The 19,850-nt window shown below is 42.1% G+C and overlaps 1 protein-coding gene across 2 annotated transcripts; it reads left to right on the top strand.

Annotated features, from left to right (window-relative positions):
- Positions 1–201: 201 nt before the first annotated feature.
- tasorb (transcription activation suppressor b) lies at positions 202–18,804 on the top strand. Of its 2 annotated transcripts, none has more exons than XM_084720902.1 (23): positions 202–619; positions 2,778–2,923; positions 3,195–3,287; positions 3,379–3,451; positions 4,071–4,162; positions 4,254–4,388; positions 4,507–4,631; positions 4,741–4,772; positions 5,372–5,477; positions 5,711–5,814; positions 6,270–6,379; positions 6,846–6,918; positions 7,034–7,108; positions 8,356–9,195; positions 9,776–10,083; positions 11,046–11,148; positions 11,314–12,191; positions 13,811–13,933; positions 14,962–15,121; positions 15,217–15,325; positions 15,451–15,629; positions 16,694–16,828; positions 17,055–18,804. In XM_084720902.1, the coding sequence occupies exons 1-23, from the start codon at positions 316–318 to the stop codon at positions 18,278–18,280; spliced, it is 5,529 nt and encodes a 1,842-aa protein (XP_084577028.1). In that variant the 5' UTR covers positions 202–315; the 3' UTR covers positions 18,281–18,804. The 2 variants fall into 2 exon arrangements, with proteins under 2 accessions (XP_084577028.1, XP_084577027.1); XM_084720901.1 differs by having other exon boundaries at positions 17,052–18,804.
- Positions 18,805–19,850: the final 1,046 nt, after the last annotated feature.

The following is a 19,850-nucleotide window of genomic DNA, read 5'->3' as shown; positions in this document are numbered from 1 at the left end:
TTTCTTGTATCTAACAGCCTTTTCTGATGGTGTATAATGTAGTTCTGTAAATGTGAGCTCTGCTTTCTCCATCATGTTCACTTTTAAACAGCCCATCAGCACATCAATAATTGTTGCAGTACATCTATAAACCGCTGGGTGGCGCGGATTTTCTCGTATGTAAACATAGTGACGGCAGCGTTTTGCAGTGGTGGAGAAGAACGTGTACGTCATTTTCACAATGGCGGAGGCTGGGTGAGGAGGAGAGTGTGTGTGTGAAGCGGCGCCGTAATCGTTACAGCTACATAGTCCGTATTACGTGCACGGTGCCCGAAAATGGCCCTGAACCCCAGCGCGGTGGGGAAGAGGGACTCAGAATGTGCCGAGACGGACGATCTCCAGCCGGAGGGCGGCGAACCCCCGAAGAATTCAGCCGCCACCTCGGCCACAGCCAACCAAAATGGCGATCAGCCTGGATGTGGAGACAGTGTAATGCCCGAACAAGAAGCCCCTGAGCGGCGGAGGAGCGTGCAGGCGGACGCCCGGAGCTTTAGCAGCTCTCCTCTGTCAGGCCAGAGACCGAGCGAGGAGCTGCCACGGAGAAATTTCCAAATCCCGAGGAAGATAAAAGAACGGAAAGGTGGTGCCATATCGCTGCAATTTTGAACAGAGCCTGTCCTGTCTTTCATAATTCTGCTGCTGCATGTTGCTAGCCTGTTAGCTAGCTAGCTCTGCTCGCTAGTTTAACGACTTTTGACAAATTATTCACCAGCATTGCAGGTTTAAACTGAATTAGCGTCACGCACTTTAAGCACACGGATAGTGCTGGTTGATGCGGCGTGAGTTGTTTTAGCAGACATAGCTGTGGTAATCCGGCTCAGGTGTCCAAGTTGTCCAGTGAGAAGCAGCTAACGTACAGTTGAGTTCCTGTGAAGGCGCCTGAAAGCTGCACTGTGAGTGAGGACTGCCCATTTCAAAGCCCACCTTGTTTGGTTTCTGCACCTTTTTCATGAGACCCATAGTCTGATTGAATAATGCTGCTGCTGGTGTCATGAGTGTGTTGCAGCCATCACCTGACAACATGTGGGTGTCTTCATTGACCTCAGTGAAGGGCATGGATTTATTCACCCCACCCCTCTATTTAAAATGTTTTCACACCACCATGATGACACTTATAGTGAAATCTAAGCAGGGCTGCCCACCCCCTTGTCCCAGCTTGATGTCACTGGCATTCCAGAGCATCCCATTTACACCTCACCTCAATGCTCCTCAGTAATAATAATATAATAATAAGTGCAATAATCCCCATGCATACTCCCCATCATGTTGCAAAAGGTGGTAGTGTCCTTCACTAAGTACTAGATGGATCTTGTGATACATCAGTTATTTGTATATATGCAAAATTTAGCTGAAGTTCCTGGACTTGTTTAGAGCCTCTTATAAGCAGCCATGCTTGCAGTGTTTGGTCTCCCTCAGCAGGTTGCATATGTAATGTATAAAGTGTCTTATGTGCCCAGATTGAAAACCTACCACCTGTTGGAGACACTTGACTGTGTGTGCACTCCACTGGCATGTCTCCAGTCTTCATTCTTTTGCCTCACATGAGGGATGCTTGTTACTTGTTACTATGACTGTGTATGACTGCAATCAGAACAGTGAAGATTGATAATATCACTGCTGTTTGGCAGTCAGGGGATTAACACGGCATAAAATGTACCACTGCCACTATTTTTTGCATGTGTCATAATATCACAACACAGTGTTTTGATAATCAATACAGTATCACGAAACATAATATCACACTAGTCAAGTGTATCAGTATTACACTACTTGTTACCCCACAGCTTGAGGCTGATGATGCTCTACCTAGCAGTCAGTTAGTGGTTGTTTCACGTCTTTGCGTGCGTTTGGATTGACATGATAAACCTAATGTAAACACAGCCAGGTGTAGGCACCTGTGCAGCAGTTTGTTGATGTAAGGCATTCCTAGTTACTATTGTTGTCCTGTGTTTTTCCATTTGGAGTAACTTCTAAAGCACAATTTAGCAACCTGTTATGATAAGCTGGCTTTTGCAAACGAGAAACAAATTTAGCAAAGGATGCTGCTGTTTCATTATAACCCCTGTTAGCTGTACCAAACATACACAAAGAGCTGTTGCTCAGTTCACATCGCTTCATCTTGTACCCAGTGTCTCTTATATGAGAACATGTGACTGAAATATTGAGCTGAAGTGTAAACACAGGACATGTGTATCCTCTAGGGCTGCAACTAATTAGAATTTTCAGTCAGTTCATCTGTTGATCTCCTTTTTTTATTAATCAGGTAGTTGTTTGGTCAGTACAGTGTCAGAAAAAGGGAAAAAAAGATGATCACTATCCTCAAATGTCCTGTTTTGTCCACAACCCAAATATATTCAGTTAACTGTTGTAGAGGATGAATGAACCTCAAAAATATCCACCTCTGAGAAGCTGAAATCAGAACATGGACATTTTTCTGAAAAATGACTCGATTGATAAAATAGCAATAAATTTAATAATCAATTAATAGACTACTCACTGCGACTCTTCTCATGTAAGAAAGATGCATATACTTCAGCCCTTCTATATTCATCCATGACACGCTATAAATGAGAGAAGAAGATAGTCAGCTTGATGATGTTTTTGTCTTCTGCAGTTTGACTAAAAGTTTTGTTGTGGTGTGCTACTTTTTGTACTGATCCTCCTCTGCACATCATGCACTCGGGTCTCTGCCTGCAGATGCTATATGCTAATCCACCGATTCACTTCTGTGTGTGCAGGCTTGTACCAGTTTCTGCCCCCTGACAGCCGAGAGTTGGAGGACCTTGTGAAGATCATCTCCTCGTTTTACTTAGACGCATCGTCACGAGGAACCTTCTCCTACTGCAAGGCCAGGCTCATACACAACGAGCTGCTGGAGAAGGAGGTTGGTTGCAGCCTTCAAAGTTGCACATTCTGTCTGAAAATGTTTACAAAAGCATGCACATCCAAATGTGGGAACTATTAGGTGCTGGACAGAAGTACATATCAAAAAAGGAAAAACAGTCTGTACACCAGATAATGTTCCCAAAATTTTCATGGGACCATTATCTAATGTGCAAGCTATATTTTTCCCTTTTTTACATGTTCTACCGGTAAGAGTTTGTGAAGCTCAGACTGCTGTGTCTCATTTGCGGTCTCCTCTTTTTGTGTGCCAGTTTATCGAGAAGAGGAGAGAAATGAAGCAGGAGGGGCGGACAGAACAAGAACTGATTGAGTCCTACTGCTTTCTTTATCCGGACAAATCCAAGGTACAGATGCTGGACAAGTTCTAAAGCATGATACCCCTTTTTTGTTTTTTGAACATGATTCTGAGCTTTGTATGTCCTCATGTGCGTCCAGCTCCAGTGGATCTGCGAGAAGGGTCTGTCGGTTGGACACTCTAGGATTACAACACTAGGAAATCCATCAGTGGGTAAGTCAGTGTCTTGTATAGGGCTGCACAGTTAAATTAAATATTAGTGAAATTGCGATATGGCCAAGTGCAATATCCAAATAGCAGAAGCTGCATTATTTTGATAAAGAAATAATGTGTTGACAAACAGCATTCTAATAAAGTACTGTAGTGATGCAGAGATGCCTTGGCTTGCTTGCACCTTATTGTGCAGCCCTTCTCTTGCATGTTGCTGTTGAGGAGACTTTATTGTAGTAGATGGAATGATGGTTTTTGTATTTCTGATCTCAATTACAATATTTTGAGAATTGTGGCAACATAGATTTTATTTTGAAACATAATATCTTTGTTATTCATAAGCATTTTGACCTGATAAAGTTACAACTGAAGACAGCTAATATGTATGCCCTATCAGCAGCTGGAAATGACTCTGATATATGTAGTGATATGTCACTTACATGTTGGTTTATGGCTGACTACACACTCAAGGAATGAAAGTTTTGTCTGGAGTTCTCCTCAAAATATAAAAAGTCATTGACACAGTTGACTGTTTTTTTTTTTTTTGTAGAGTGTAAAATGATACTGAAGTAAAGTATGATTATAATACTTCTCTTCTAATGCATTTCTTTTTTAATTGCAGGTGTTTATCTGTCCAAATATTCTGATTTGTTGCAAATCAACCCGCTCGAAGTTGGTGCGTCTGGAGACCTGATAATTTTTAAAGTTATGAGGGTATGTCTACTGTTCTATTTTCATTTTGTGGTGTTGACAGATTTCTTATTCTTGTGGGACTTAAAGCTCACCAGTATGTTTTGTTTCTCAGGGCCGAATAAAGCACATCTATGAGAACACGCCGAAGAATGCTATAGAAGCTACGCCCAAGTTTGACTGTCACTTGTCCAAAAGTGCCAATCGGGTCACGTCTCTGCTGTCTTACCGGGCTTTTGAGCTCACACAGGTAAACATTTGTTATTTTTCATTCACTAGTTGTATGTATTATGAAATAATGTTTTAAGTTCATTTACATCTTGGAGAGGATTTCTAACTTTCCATGTGTCTCTCTTGTCGTCTTTTAGCAATATTTTTTCGAGTTTGCATTTGATGAGATCAAGGCACGGCCCAGACACGTCTGCCCCTACGCTGTGGTTTCCTTTCAGTACAGAGGCAAGGAAGCTGCAGCGACTCCTATGACTGCACACAGGTACGTATTCCTGCAGGAAATGGTGAAACTCAGCGGGTGTTTTCAGATGTTTTGGGAGTTTTGCAAGACATGGGTAACATCTCCACGCTTTTTTTCTTCTCTTTAACAGGTTTAACACTATTTCCCCTGAAGGAAGTAGAGGTAATTTTTTTTCAGTTCTCTTATATTTTTATTTAATGAAAGGTATAAGCCTTTATGTGTTGTCTTGAATTAGTGTCCTGTATAAACTGGAATATGTATGAAGGCCATGTCACACAAGGAGCAGAAAACTACTTCTTTGACTAACTGCCTAAGATGTAACTTAAGCACTTTGATTGACTTGCTCACTGCTAGTTGGTTACAGAGGAGTGTGTTTTAAGTGCTGCACCCCCAAAATGATCCACATTATTTTGAACATATTTTTCAAACATTTCTAAATCAATCAAACTTTACTTGCATAGCACCTTTCATACAGGTTAGTGCAGTTCAAAGTCCTTCATAGATGACTGAGAAGCCGATAATAAGACAGAGACTGTAATAGAAATTAAATAAAAGCTAAAGATAAAATGGATTAAAAAGACAAAACAACAGGACATTAAAATACAACAGCTATTATAATATAACAAATATATAGCTAAAAGACTATGTATGAAAAAAATGTATCACTTCTTTAGCAAATCAGCAATTATGAAAGGTTATGAGCCCTGACTTATCTTTGTATCGTGTTTGACTTTTGACCTCTGCTCTTGACACCATTGCAGGGAAAAGCTGCTACACTGTGTGGAGTGGTCCACTAGTGAACAAAGGCCAGGAGTTATTTCCAATCTGTTTACGGTCCTCCTCACGCCCCTACCTTCCTTTCAAACTGTGAGTAAAGCTTTAGCTTCTTATTTAATTTAGTGCATTTCTGGAAAACATCCAGGGTGCTACTAGAATTTGCTGTTGATCATTAAAAATACTGTATGCCTCATAAAAATTTCCAACACCACATATCGCTTGGGTGAGAAGAGGAAGTTAGAATTTACTTGTGCAACATGGAGACACTATTTTGGTCCTGTAATGGTTTGATTTCTGATAAATGTCCATGTGCTTCTCCGCAGGCCTGAGAAGCTGGAGGTGAGTCGGGGCATGCAGCTGGAGCAGGTGAAGCGAAAGATTCCCTCTGTGCTCTTTTCTTGGGACACCTACAGCGCATCACGGGAAGGTCAGTCTGAACCACTCATGTATATCTCGTAATTAAAAAAATGCTTATTTTAGTAAATCCATTGAAGTTATTTTTTTTTTCTATTTATTTAAATGTGGTCATGCACAGTTTGAAACATAAATTTCACAGATTGATGCATGAATTTCACAGATTGATGCTGCTTCTTTGTTCAAAGAAGCAGCATCAAGAAATTATAAGAAATTATAACATAATACAAAGCTGTACAAGAAGAACATACAAGATTTGCAATACAAAGCGCATCACAAATGTATGTTTGTCAAATAATAGCAAATCATGATAGAAGATAGAACTCGAGGTCAGTGAGTACAGAGCTGAGCAACTTTTAGGACTTTCCAAGTTCTAAACAAAGTGTTTGCATTATTTTTCACATAAAACGGAGCGTATAAAAACTATAGGTCTGCTTTGTGTTCCAACTTGTTTTTCTCTGTCTGCAGTGATGAAGTGTGGGATGTCCTGCAGCCTGTTTGAGGTGGTGGATGGAAAAGGCAAACCAACCAGCGGCAGCTTGGCAGCGCTGGTCAACAAACTGGAGAGGGACAGGATGGTGAGTCACCCTGTAGCTGCTGTCAGGTTCTCATGCTAGAAAATAACCCGAAAGATACAAATCAGTTCACTGAATCACAGTATGTCATTGCTCAACTGAATTCAAAGGTTTTGGTTGTCCAGTTCATACAAAATCCTCCTTTGTTTCAAAATCTTAGAAAGAAGAAGACATAGTAAGGTTGTCACACAGTGCATTTATGCATAATCATCTTATGTCATTAAGGTAGATTTAGTCCTATGTAAAAGAAAAAAGTGGAGGGAAAACATCTGTCGGCCTGTCATTCTGTACTTGTTTATTTTTTTTCAGCAACTAGAAACAAATATAATAAAGCTGTCACTGTAGTACACATATACACAAGGGTTAAATGCAAACCTGTCCTGCAGCAGACTGGCATTATGACTGCTCACATTATATGATATGAACACCATGGTGTTTTCTCAGTGCAGTGTCTGCTCTTCTTATTCAGGTGCTGGTGAAGTCCTTGTTTGACAGGGGCTTTCTCTTCCTGCTGTCCTCTGCTCAAATGGTTGAGTCCAAAGGTGCCAAAAAGCTTTTTACTCTCCTCTCATAATTCTCTGTTGTGTCAGTTGAACACCTACTTGTTCCCTTGGGCGAAGGTTCAGCTTGAAAAAAAAGTTGCTGTTTGTTTTCTAGAGCGGCGGGGGCGGGTTGAGAAAAACCTGCAAGCATTATTCATCTTTCAGGAGTCAAGGATGGTTGTCAAGTATTGTGAGTATTATTCACTATCTATCCATCTCTTTTTCTGACTGGTTCCCAGTGGTGGCAGCGGCATGAAGCTCCCAACTGGAATGTTTTATTTTCAAACAGACAGAGATATTACAAAGATCTTTCTCTCATCTACCTACTGAACACTCCTTTTAAAAAAGTAAAGCACATCAAAAATGGAGTTGAGGCTTCCATGTTATAATTGTGACTCCTCTTTTGGCTGTCGTTAAGCTTCTCTCTGAAGATATAATAGTGCAGATAGACAAGGAAGGGACGGTATAGCTCAAAAATTTATCGCTATAAAATGTTTCAATTCGGTCTATTGATAAGTAATCATTGTTAATGACCTGTTTTTAATAAAGACCAGGAGAAAATGGTTGAATATAACCACTTTATTTTGAATTTAAAATGCCTTACTTTGAATTTAAAGCTACTACAAGGAACTATCATATTTTGTTGATTTTGGATGGCACTGTGGACCATAATCACAAAATATACCACCAAAAATAAAATTATCTAGATGAAAGTCTCCTCCTGCTTACTTTTAACTGGCTAACATCCTACTCAGTGTAACATTGCCTGGGAAGATGTAAACACAGGCTTGTTTCATCTGATTTCAAGGAGAGCCCGACCGTGGCAGGCATTAAGGATAAATATAGAAATGTACACAGCGACAGACAGTAAAGACACAGCCATATTCAAAGGTACTAATCACAGCAGCACTCACATACACACACACACACACACATGCTAGCATGTTGCTGGCATTAAGAGGAATGATAGATTCCAAGAACAGGATAAAGACAAGAGGGGGAGAAATAGAGCAGAGGGCATGCATCGAGGAGGCATGGAAATGTTAGAAAATACAGCAGATGAAAGGTGAGAGGGAGAAAGAACAAAGGAAAAGGTACAAAAATGTTTGCATATGCTGTCAGTTAGAGACCTTAGAAAAAAACAGGAAATCTGAATCATCAGACCAGAGTTTAAAAAAATTAGAAGTTGGAATTGGCCAAGAAAACTGCAATTAATGCATCTCTACTGTTTGTGTGTCCATTGGCAAGGGTTATGATATGCTATTTATGAGCCAGACCGTATTCATTATGTGCTTTCAAGTGGTTTGCATTTAATGCATGTAAGTGAAATGATTGAACATTTTTTATTGCTATCAATGAAGTGTTTATTCTTTTATTGCCCAAGCTTAAGATAGACATTCTTAAATATGACACTCACATATGTGTTCTCACTTGTAGCATCAAGACTGTTTGAGCCGGAGCCACTGTCAATGGAGCCTCAGCCTGTTATCCTGGCCCCCATGGAGCCCTTCATCCCTGCTCTGCACTACGCCTTGTTCAAGCTGCGCCCAAACCCAGGCAAGGACCTGAGCTCTGGGGTGGAGCGTCAGGCCACCGAATATCTAAGTCGAATGGATCAGGGCACGGTGCGGCCGTTCATTCTGCCCATCTACAAACATAACGTGGACGAGAGGACCAACCCACTCCCGGTGCCCAGACCCAAATATAACATGGATTCTGTGCTGCGTACTTACGTCCACAACCCCGCCAATTACATTTTACCTCTGAACAAGGCGAAGGACATCATTGAAAGGATACGGAACCCCGTACCCACACCTGCCCCGGCCCCAGTGGAATACAGCCCCGTTTCTGACTGGGGCGGCTCGGACAGGGGCTCAGACAGGGTGGACAGACCCTCAGAAAGACTTCCTCAGGAGAGGCCGCCTACAGAGAGGCCGGCACAGGAGAAGCCGCCCTCAGACAGCAGTAGACAGAGGGCGGGGCTAGCCCATTCTAATGGGGCACAGTTACAGCACAAGTCCCACATTGACCCTCAGGCTCAGCCCCCTCAGAGGCTGCGGCTGTCGCAGAACGAGTATGATAAAGACAAGATGAAGCAGCTGCTTAAGCTGATACAGCTCCATAAAAAAGCACTAGTGAAGGATCCTGGGAAGGAAAGGGGCGAGGATGGTTCGTGGGACGCCAACAGTCTAAAGAGAAAGTTCGAAGGAGATGAGAGGGGGGGTGTGAACAAACACCAACGCACAGATCCAGTGAGCAACGGGGAGCCTAGCAGAGGTGAGGGGAGCTGCAGCTGTCTGTGATTTAAATTGTTTAATTTTTGTTTTGTGAGAATTTCCACCTGCTGCCTCCGAAGTCAATTCCTCTGAAAGAATGAATATTGTATTAGTTTCACAACACAGTCTGATCAGTTCTCGGTAATTACACTGCATATAAAAACCATTACTGCCCATCAGTGCTTTACAAGCGGCGAGTGTATTGGCCTACATCAAAATTAAATTACTTTATGATTGTTTGCATTTTTAAACCCTTTCATGTAACTATGGGTGCATTTTTATTGTTACTGCATATAGCTGTTCGTATTTGTGTGCCAGTGCATCAGTTGCCATCATATATTGTAGAGAGTTAGATTTTGTTCAGGTTTTAGTGCACTTATCTCTGCAGTAACGTAGTTTCACTGATTAAGTCTCTGCCTTAAATCATTTTTTTAACTTGTTAGTTGGCAAATTTGCAGTAATACATATCTTTCTTCACATTCTGTATGTAATTCGCTTTTGAAGGAGCTCAGGATATTCCAGTACACTAATATGCCAAATTTAGCCCATGTCTCTAATTAATTGTGTGTGTGTCCCGCTAGGAGCCCCAGCAGATGAGCTTGGAGACGAGAGTGGACAGAGCGACAATTTGACTGCAGTGATGGAAAGCATGGGCATCTATGACACTGACCTGAGGGCTCACCATGGCAATGCCAACGCCTCTGCAGTCAACGAGACCCAACGCTTTCTCAAGATCCTCTTGGCCACTCTCAACAAAGCCATGGCTCAGGGTTCGATGCAGCCAAACCACGGTGAATCGTCAACGGGTTCAGGAAGGGTGGAACAAGCCATCACTGACCCAGATCTTAGGAAACAAAATGAGCCTGCGTCACAAACAAACTACACAGAGGTGAGATATGAACAGGTGACTCTGGGGCTGTTATCTTCAAATATGCAAAACATGCAATAAAGCCATAGTTGCGTTTTTTTAATGTGGAGTTGTTTGAGGTACTTGATTGCGGTCAGCACACCTCTAGTTTGAAGAAGCAGAGAGGAGTACCGGAGGGGAAGATAAGCAATGTACTCCTGTGGATATGGTCAGCAACAAAATATGTTTTAGCCACTTAAAAAAGGTGCACCTAAAACAATCAATATCAGTTCACTGTGTGTGATATTTAGGATATTTTCACTGCTTTACTTTGCCAGCAAAGAGCCTTTTCAGTTGGGAAACCACTGTTATATACGCCTAATGTTGCTCTCTCCAAACCAACCAAACTCCATGATTAAAATCACTAATTTTACCGTGGAGAATGGGAGTTGCTGGTCTGCAGCTGCCTCAATCTGTCAGTCTGTTATTGTTTGACTTCAGTGTTTTTAAAAGGATAGTTTGGATTCACCAAAGTCACACAATAACACAAATTAACAGATCAGTTGAACAGTAACTGCCCTGCTTTGAGAGGTAAGATTGTTAATTTTATTCATGGAGTTTGGTTGGTTTGGAGACTGCGATATTTGGCTTATACAGTGGTTTCCCATCAGAAAAGGCTGTCTAATGGCAAAGTAAAGCAGTGAAAATACTCTAAATGAACCTTACGCTGATATTGGTTTCGTAGGTTTTTTTTAACTGTGCCTTTTCTAAGTGGCTAAATACGTTTTGTTGCAGATCCTGTCCACAGCAGTACATTGTTTAGCTTCTGTGGTGGTATTCCTCTCTGTTTCTCCAAAATGGGGGTGTGTCGACCACCATCTACTGTAAGTAATACACTGACTGTTGATAAGTAACTGATACAACCCCCCATTAAATAATCTGAACTATCCCTTTTGAATGTGTTCATAGACCTACTAATAACCACTGATGTTTTCTCTGTTTAGGAGGACATGGACTGCAGCCCTGGTAGTCCACTCAGTGCAGGCTCCCCACCAGACCAAGCTCACACCTCAGACAACCTGACTTGGGTTAACCCCGACAATGAAGGTATCTCAAAGCCATCAGCACACACACACACACACACACACACACACACACACACACACACACACACACACACACACACACACACACACACACACGTCTCTCCCTTGTATGCGTTTTTAGATATGGGCATCACTTTGACAAGGTTTTTTGTCTGTTTTCCTGCAGACAAAGCACAGCCTTTTCCTGAGCCAAAGCCTGAGCCCGAGTCTGAGCCGGTGCCAGTGACAGCGCCGGTGCCGGAGGCCGTGGCAGTGACAGAGAGCCACCCAGAGCCGAAGACGCCTGCAGCTGTGGAACTAACAAAGGTGGCCGCACCACCCACGTTACCCGTCGTTGAAGAAGTTCCCTTCAGGCCCTCCATCAGCCTGGACACCATCCTCAACCAGGAAGTTCACAGTCTTACCTCTGACATTAAAAACATCATGCAGACACACCACATCTGCTACACGTCGCAGCTGCCCCCGCGGCTGCCTCCACGCCATTGCTGGCTGCCCAACAGCTGCTTCTCAGACTTTGTTGTCCCCTACGTTTCCCCCGTCCCCATTCAGGGGCATGTCAAAGCACTGTGTGAGAAGATGGACAAGTTGATCCCATCCCCACCTGCTCCCTCCAAGGTCACTTTATCACCTCCCCCAGTGACAGCATCTAATCTTACCACACCACCCCCCACCCCCCTCCAGACTAAAACTAAAGCAGAGCCCTCCCTATCGAAGAGCACCACCTCCTCTCACAGTAGTAGAATTGTCGCTGTCAAAGAGACAGCGTCCACTAAGGCTAAAACAGACGCTCCATCAGCAGAGCTGGGGGGAGAGATCTATTCTCCCTCTCAAGTCACAGCAGACTCTCCTGAGCAGAACTCACAGAACCCAGGTGGGGCTTCTGGGAGTGGGTCTGGCCTACTCGCTGGCAGCCTCATCGGTCAGCTAAAGCCTGAGGTTTTCAGCAGCCTAGTGGAGATTTTTAAGGACGTCACCAAGAATACAGTCAAATTCTACATCTACTCCGGGGATGAGGAAGAGAGCACTGTCTGCAAGGAGATCAAGGTACAACACAAGGTTCCAATGTGATCTTATTCACATTATCAGTTCATTTATTGATTTTTATAGTCCAGTGGGACAGTGGGAGGTTAAAACATGACATTAGTTATTACATTAGTTCATAAGATGAGATCACATAGAATAACCTACATGAGTGTTATTTGGTTAAAGAAATAGTCCAGACATATATTAGTTTTGGGGAATTTTACTGATTTTACCATTTTTCCAGAGTTAGAAACTGATGAATGCATTTAGACCGACCATTTTTATGCATTTGGTGTAATCCATTTGATCTATCTTGGCTGAATTATTGAGTGTCTGTGTGATCGAATAAGATAATCATGACCCCATAGATATTCAAGAATTGAGTGAAACTGAGCAAGAAAACTAAGTGGGGAGGCACCTTTTTCCAAGCTTTATCTGAGGGAGGCCCACAGTTTCAGACTCTGAAATCAATAAAATGTCAGAAGATTGTGAAAAATGCTCTGCACAAATTTTCAGGACCCTAGGTGACATCTTGAACTTGTTTGTTTTATCTATTTAGAGGGGTCAAACCCCAAATTATTCAATGTACATATAAGTACAAAACCTTCACATTTGAGAAGCTGGAGCTGGCGGTTTTAGTTGATAAACAAGCTAAACCTTAAAGACATTTATTCCCTCTCCTTCATTAAAAATCCAAAATCTTGAAATATAAGTTGAACTGCTGCAGGTGAAAACATACCTCTACTGTCAAACTCTGCATGCATCATCACATGCATTTTATATTGTGAGCTCAAACATTCAACTGTAGAAACAAGAAGAAAAATGCATTTTTGGTAAAGTCGAACTTCCTCTGGCTTATCAAAGTCACTAATATTTTTCTGTGGTCACTGAATCAAATCATTTCAGCACACAGTGTTGGCTTTAAAATGTTTTAAATATGATTTTTAACAGGTTTTGAAAATTGATTGGGGTACGATGTTAATGTTCGATTTTCTGCGGTCCAGCTTTTAAATATGTGTTTGGGGAAAAATTTAATTGATCCCAAACACCGAAAGCAACATGGAACCAGTAACCACTAAGTAGTCAGGTCAGAAGTTATTGGAGCCCACCCATGCTCCCCCTTGAAGTGTGGAAAGGACAAGAAGTCTTACATTTCACAAATTAGCTAGGCAGGTGTCATTAAGAGGTTAATCAATATAAGTATTTAATTAACACTTGCTAATATGTATGTGAAATAGATTTTAAATAACATTCATAATGGTCTTAAAAAGCTTTTAATTTAACTTGTTGAACCCTGCAGAACACTGTTACTATTTCTGCTGATTTGACATAGTTGCACACCCACTTTCTCACACTTCATCTGTAGACTTCATTTAAATCACTGTTTTTATTGCAGCCAAAAGGCCTCCACAGCTGCTGTCTGCAGTAGTACAGTACATTGCACAGGCACACGCAAGTGAAAACACAGAACTACTGTGGGAATGTGAAACGCTCCTCTAGCTCCTCTTTGTCACTATGTGTTCCACGTCTCAGTGCTCAGGTCTTTCTGCATCTGTCAGTCAGTCAGTGTACACGTAAGAGAGGAGGACACATTCATCTGTCTGTCTCTAACAATTACGTCTCTCCTTTCTGTCACAAAGGAGTACTTGAAAAGTCTCGGCAACACCGAGTGCAGCCCACAGACATTTCTGGAAAACAGCGGCAGTTTAGATAAGCTTCTCATCATCATTCAGAACGAGGACATCGCAGCACACGTGCACAAGGTACAATCACCTCCTGTCACCCTCTTCATCTCTATCAATCTGTAATTCAGATGACTCTGCAGCAGCTGATCCAGGCAGTGATCAAACAGAAATAATGATGATATCCTCACTGAATTCATACATCTGCTGCAGAGTATTGTTCTCTGTCAAGTTGCTGAGTTGAGTTATTGCTATTAATAGCCTAATTGCACATTGTATCATGCAATTAAATGTTTTGTAAAGTCTCAAAAGTTTGGAAAATGCTTATTGTAACAGTTCTGTTTTCAAGGATAGGAATATGCTTGAAAAATGCAACAAACTGGTGTTTCATCTACATAATATCTCATGGAAACCAAAACTCTTTTGATATTTGAAATGAAAGAATCCCATTGTCATATATGTTGATTAGGCTATAGCTAGATAAGTCCTCTGTTGATCCCTTAAGCAACTTTCATATTTTGTTAATTTTGAAGGCCAGTGTGGACAAAAGCAGTACTGTTTCCACCACCATAGCCACAAAATATAACATTAAAAAAAAACAGTGTAAATAAAAATCTCCTCCTGCTTAATTTTAACTGGCTAACATACGACTCGCTGTGACTCTACCTGGCAAATAAGGTTAGGAATGCACATTTAATATGCTAAATATGAAAAATGCTTGATTTTCATCATTATCTGTTGTTTCATCTATACAATCACTCTTGTAAACCAAACAAGTCTTTTAATATTTGAAGGGAAATAATCTCTACATCATATTCATCAATTAAAGTCCTTTAAGTCCTCTTGATCCTTTACTTTGGAAATGAACAAGCATTACAAATCCATGATCAAAACATGCAATCAAAGTTAATATGAAAAGCTGGTCAAATAACTAATGTGACAAATACTCATTGCAGTGGGCATAAAGAAAATTGCAAATGCTTTAATAATTTAGATGGGATCATAAAGGCTTGGAGAATCTTTTTGTTTAGGTACCTTGAAATGCTTGATTTGTACCTTTACAAAGTAGAAGAATTTCATTTGTAAAAAGTCATCTTTTCACCCTGCAGATCCCGGCTCTGGTGTCTTTGAAGAAGTTGCCTTCAGTGAGCTTTGCTGGCGTCGACTCTCTGGACGATGTCAAAAATCACACTTATAATGAGCTCTTTGTGTCTGGAGGCTTCATGGTGTCTGACGAGTTTGTCCTCAACCCTGACCTTATCACGCAGGGTGAGTTTTATTTTTCTGTGTGTAAGCTGTGTGAATGCAGGAAATATCAGTCAGATGATACGTGATGCAGAGCTTGTGTTGCTTGTTTTGTCCAGATCGTTTGCAGGGGCTGCTGAAGTTCTTAGAGGAGCAGAGCACCCCTGAACACCCCTGGCAGTGGAAGGTGCACTGCAAGTCCCAGAAAAAGCTTAAAGAACTGGGGAGGTCAGTATCTCAGTAGGAGCTTACCCAGAATAGTAGTAATCAAATCAAAATGATCTTAAGCCGGACCTGAGCCGTTAATAAATATACCGACACTGTCTGGATCTACTCCTGTTGTTTTCTCAAAGGTTAAACACCAACGCCATGGGGCTGCTGAACCTTCTCACAGCCTATCAGAAGAAGCACCTAGTTGAATTCCTCCCGTATCACGAGTGTGACACCCCGTCGCGTCAAGCTCCAGACCTGGAGTGTCTGATCAGGCTACAAGCTCACCACACGCAACAGCGGCACCTTATTTTCCTCACAGGTATCACCGTCCATCTTTTCACCAGCCTTGTGTTAGTGTTGAGCCGTTTGTGTCATATGTGTTTCATTTATGTCTTATAGTTGAATACATTTGATACATAATTAGAATTATGTGAAATTAAGCTGCACAATTGATGGAAATATTGTGAAAATAGCAATAAGGCCAAGTGCAATATCCAGATTTCAGAGCAGCAGTTTTACGCAGTAAAAATGTGTGACAAAACAGCATTATAATGAAATACTGTTGTGCTGCAGGGATGAACTGACCTAAAAATCTTGTTCTCCAGTAAGAAATCATGTTTGTCTGGTCCAGAACCCAACAAATATCACATCTTCATGAATTTAATAGTCTTTTTTTTCAGTTAAAATGAAAATTGTGATTCAAAAATGATCATTCCCACTAATTATGAATCACATCACAATCGCAGTGTCTGTGAAAATAATTGCAATATGATTTGTTTTTTTTACCCAGGGTTGTTCGGGTGCTGGAAATCTTTGAAAACTAGAATTTTAATGTAGTGTTTTTAAGGTTACTTTAATAATTAATTGCTACCTGACTGATGTTTACTTTTTAGATGAAGCAATAAAATAAGTCAGGGAGAGCCTAATTGCATTTTCTTTTTGCAATAAAGTGAAGACTAGTCTGTTCAAGCTCTGCTTCATATTCTGCTCTGATGGAAGAGTGAGTGGGAAGTAGACAACAATATACCAGAAGGAAGGAAAGGAGAAAGATTTTATTGAAATCAAAGTTATGTCTCTAGCGATAGTTTCAATAATTTTTATATCGGCTCAGCCGGGTCATAAAGGATGCCAAGGTTACTTACAGACGAGAGAAACATGAAACTGCGTGTTTTCCTTTAATATGTCACCCTCCTCTAGAATGGTATCACTAAACATAATTTTGGTTTGGTAGTTTGGTTGTTGTATAGCACAATAACATCTGATGTGATGTGATAAATACATATTTATGTATGTGTGAGAGAGTGATGTTTACTATTGTTTTGACCATTGTCACTGAATTTAAAATGCTCACTGAATTTTCCATGTTGTGATGTGTTTTTACAGAGAGGCCATTTGAGATGTTCCTACAGTACTCCAGAAATGGAATAGTAATAGGGAGCATTGATGATGTGATGAGCGGTTTCCACAGTCTGATTGGCTCCATTAATCAGAATGAGCTTCCAACACCGCCCTCTACTGGTGGGTAGCGTCAACAGCAGGACTAAACACCAAAACAATTGGGATTTCATGTCATTCTGCTGTAGTGTAATTGCTTTGCTGAATTGCCTTTTGTTCTGTACAGTAATCTCTGTGCTACCCAACAGAGTTTGATGCTGTTAATGCATCTGTAACACATTTGTTTGATGATATCTTCCTCTCCACTTTTCCATTTCTGTCTCTCTGCCCTCTCCTGCTCTCCCAGTAGTGAATGATGAGTGTGTGGAGGAGGAGGACATGTCGTTAGACTCTGACGATGGTGAGCCGCCCACCATATCCGATCCCTCAGAGCAGAGGCGGGAGGTTACGAAGGGCGAACTTCCACAGCCTCCTCCACCAGAGGAGGAGTTTCGTCCTCCGTTGCCAGACCAGCAGGCCACCCCTGAGAGAACGTTGTCTGACTACAGCGCTCTCAAGACAGCCATCTCTCAGTTCAAAGCCTCCAACCAGATAGGTATTGGCTCTTCAGACATTGGCAGCTTGTCACCTGGAGGTTTTCCCGTCAACCCCCACCAGAGCTTCCTGTGTCCTTCAGCTTCGTGGTCATCCTACACTGGGTCCTCCAGCTACGCGGCCTCCCCAGCCTACCCCGCATCGCCCTGCAGCAGCAACCACGAACAGGAATACCGGCCCCCAGCCACAGCCTCCGCCACAGTCCCGACCCCTCCCATCATGGCCACACCAGGACCTCTCGCCAACCTGGCTTCCCTCCCTCTGGAGGTCAAACCTCCCCCTCCACCTCACCTCATGATGCTGGGGCACACGTACGGCTCGGACACTGGAGGAGCTGTGGCTGCTGGGAACTCGCCGCTCGCCTCCTCCCTCCCCTACACAGACCACAATGACTCAACCCAGTCAGGTTACATGGCTGGCATTCCTAAAACTGCCCCCATGCAGCACGACAGGACACTCAGTGGACCCGGGGAGGGTGTGTGGGGGACAGCAGGGGCCACTACTTGTGAGACTGCTAGCAGCCAAGGCTCAGTGGACCCCACCGGGCTCCCTAAGAGCGGAGAGCCCCTCGGAGGCAGCACCCCTGGCAGTCAGGGGGGCAGGACTCAGGTGAATTGTGCTGCTGACAACCTTGGAGCTGCTGTGGGCATTCCCACAGTGGCCACCAGGGGGGGCTCAGTGGTCAGACCTAAGCTCCCTCCACATCAAATGTGTGGGGTGGGCTATGGAAGTATAGCTGGTGTTCCTGGACAGATGGATCATGGGTCTATGCGGGGTGGGATGGGTCCTGGTTCTTTAGGGAGCTATCGAGGGCGAGGGGCCCCACCAGTTGGACTTTGGCCTCGGCCAGGACGAGGACACGATCAGGGGGGAGGAGGGACTGGAGGGGGACCCTGCTCGTGGGGTTACCCAGCAGGCAGGGGTGGGCCACAGGATTACTACTCGGACTACACGTACTCTCACAATTATGCCCCTGAATAGACAATCAACATGGCCGAAGGGGCAACACAGACGCCATACTCCAGAGACTATTCGAGCTGGCTGAATGTATATATTTCCTTGTCAAACACATTGATTTAAATCAGTAAATAAGGCTCCTGGTTTTCTACATTAATAAAATTGATACAGGCAGTGCCGAGTGTCCTACTGTCGTGTAAACTGTATGTACGCTCTTTCCATGTGAGCTATTTGAGACCCTGTTCAAACCACTATATTTATATTTGCCAACAAAATGTTAATGGCCTTCCAGCTTCTCGGAATTTATCATGTTATTTCTGTTTGTCCGGTTTTGAAACAGTTTGTGAACAAGGGGAAAGGCTGATATTTTTTTAAGGAAAAAAAAAAAAAACAAACTAGTGGACGAAATTTCACTTTTGCTGTTGGTTTTCTTTTTTTATTTTACATATTTGGTTGTCCTAAATTCTATTAAAATAAAACATTTCAAATCTTGTTTGTGTGATCGGTTTGATGACACTGTCAAGCAAACTATTAAAAATATAAATCACAGCTGGTTTTACTGTCATTCACTCAACACATGTTATTCAGCTATGTACAGTTTGTATGTGTGTGAAGATAATTTAACATTAAATAGCAGTAGACCTAAAAGTGTGTAATAGGTAAAATAGAGCTGCAACAATTAGTCAATTAATTGTCAGCTATTTAATTAATTGCCAGTAAACTGAAGATCTTTGGGGTTGTGGACAAAACAAGACATTGAGGGCGTCGCCTTGGGCTTTGAGAAACAATGATTGACATTTTATGGACCAAACAACAAAGCGTTTAATCAAGAAAATGATCAACAGATTAATAAATAATGAAAATAATCATTTGTTGCAGCCATAATGTCAAACTCAAAACAGACTTGATGTGAAATGTACCAATAGGTCAAAATTCTATGAGAAACTCAAGGTGTATTAGTGCTCAGCTAGTGTATTAAAACAAGCACTAAAGTGCTATGGAGAAAAGAATTTTGGACCGTGACAGCACTGCAGTCAAAATCAGTAAAATCTATTTTCTCCAGCAGGGTAAGCTGTCTGCGGGGAGCAGTTGGGAGGAAATGCAGCACTTCTAATTCTTGAGGCTCCATGCTGGGTGCCATTGAACCCTCAACTCTACCACCTCTGTAAGGATCATTAGGAAGGTTGATGTCCTCGCTGTGTGGGTTCATTGTACGGTTTCATTAACTTAGTGGGGTATCTGGTGCAGAGGAACACGAGAGGGCGCCATTTCCTATTACTGTGGAAAATAGGTTAACATTTTATCTCCAGAGCTCCATTACAGTTGTGCAATAGATATATACCATGGTAACTTTGGAAACTGGGGAAAGAAATCCCATTAAATCAATTTCAGTTAAGACCCATCACACAAACACCAAGCAGGGTATGTTTTCTTTCTTTTTCTCTGCACACACTCCACACACACACATTTACACCTGGAACACACAACAAATAGTCTTTTGAGCCACTGAGCTGAGTTTTTTTTTTTTTTTTTTTTTTTAAGATAATATGCAATACAACAAAAGTGATAATTATATAACACACTGAGCATCAGA

This window comes from Lutjanus erythropterus, chromosome 6 (genome assembly GCF_056507025.1).
Source record: "Lutjanus erythropterus isolate fLutEry1 chromosome 6, fLutEry1.hap2, whole genome shotgun sequence".
Taxonomy (NCBI): Eukaryota; Metazoa; Chordata; class Actinopteri; order Lutjaniformes; family Lutjanidae; genus Lutjanus; species Lutjanus erythropterus.
The sequence above is the reverse complement of the archived record's forward strand: the minus strand, read 5'-3'. Positions and strand labels throughout refer to the sequence as shown.

Excerpts from the sequence above, each read along its gene's own strand:
- tasorb (XM_084720901.1), top strand. The coding sequence starts at position 316 with ATGGCCCTGAACCCCAGCGCGGTGGGGAAGAGGGACTCAGAATGTGCC. Across the intron at positions 6,380-6,845 it reads AACTGGAGAGGGACAGGATG|GTGCTGGTGAAGTCCTTGTT; the intron begins GTGAGTCACCCT and ends CTTCTTATTCAG. Across the intron at positions 16,829-17,051 it reads TCCAACACCGCCCTCTACTG|TAGTGAATGATGAGTGTGTG; the intron begins GTGGGTAGCGTC and ends CTGCTCTCCCAG.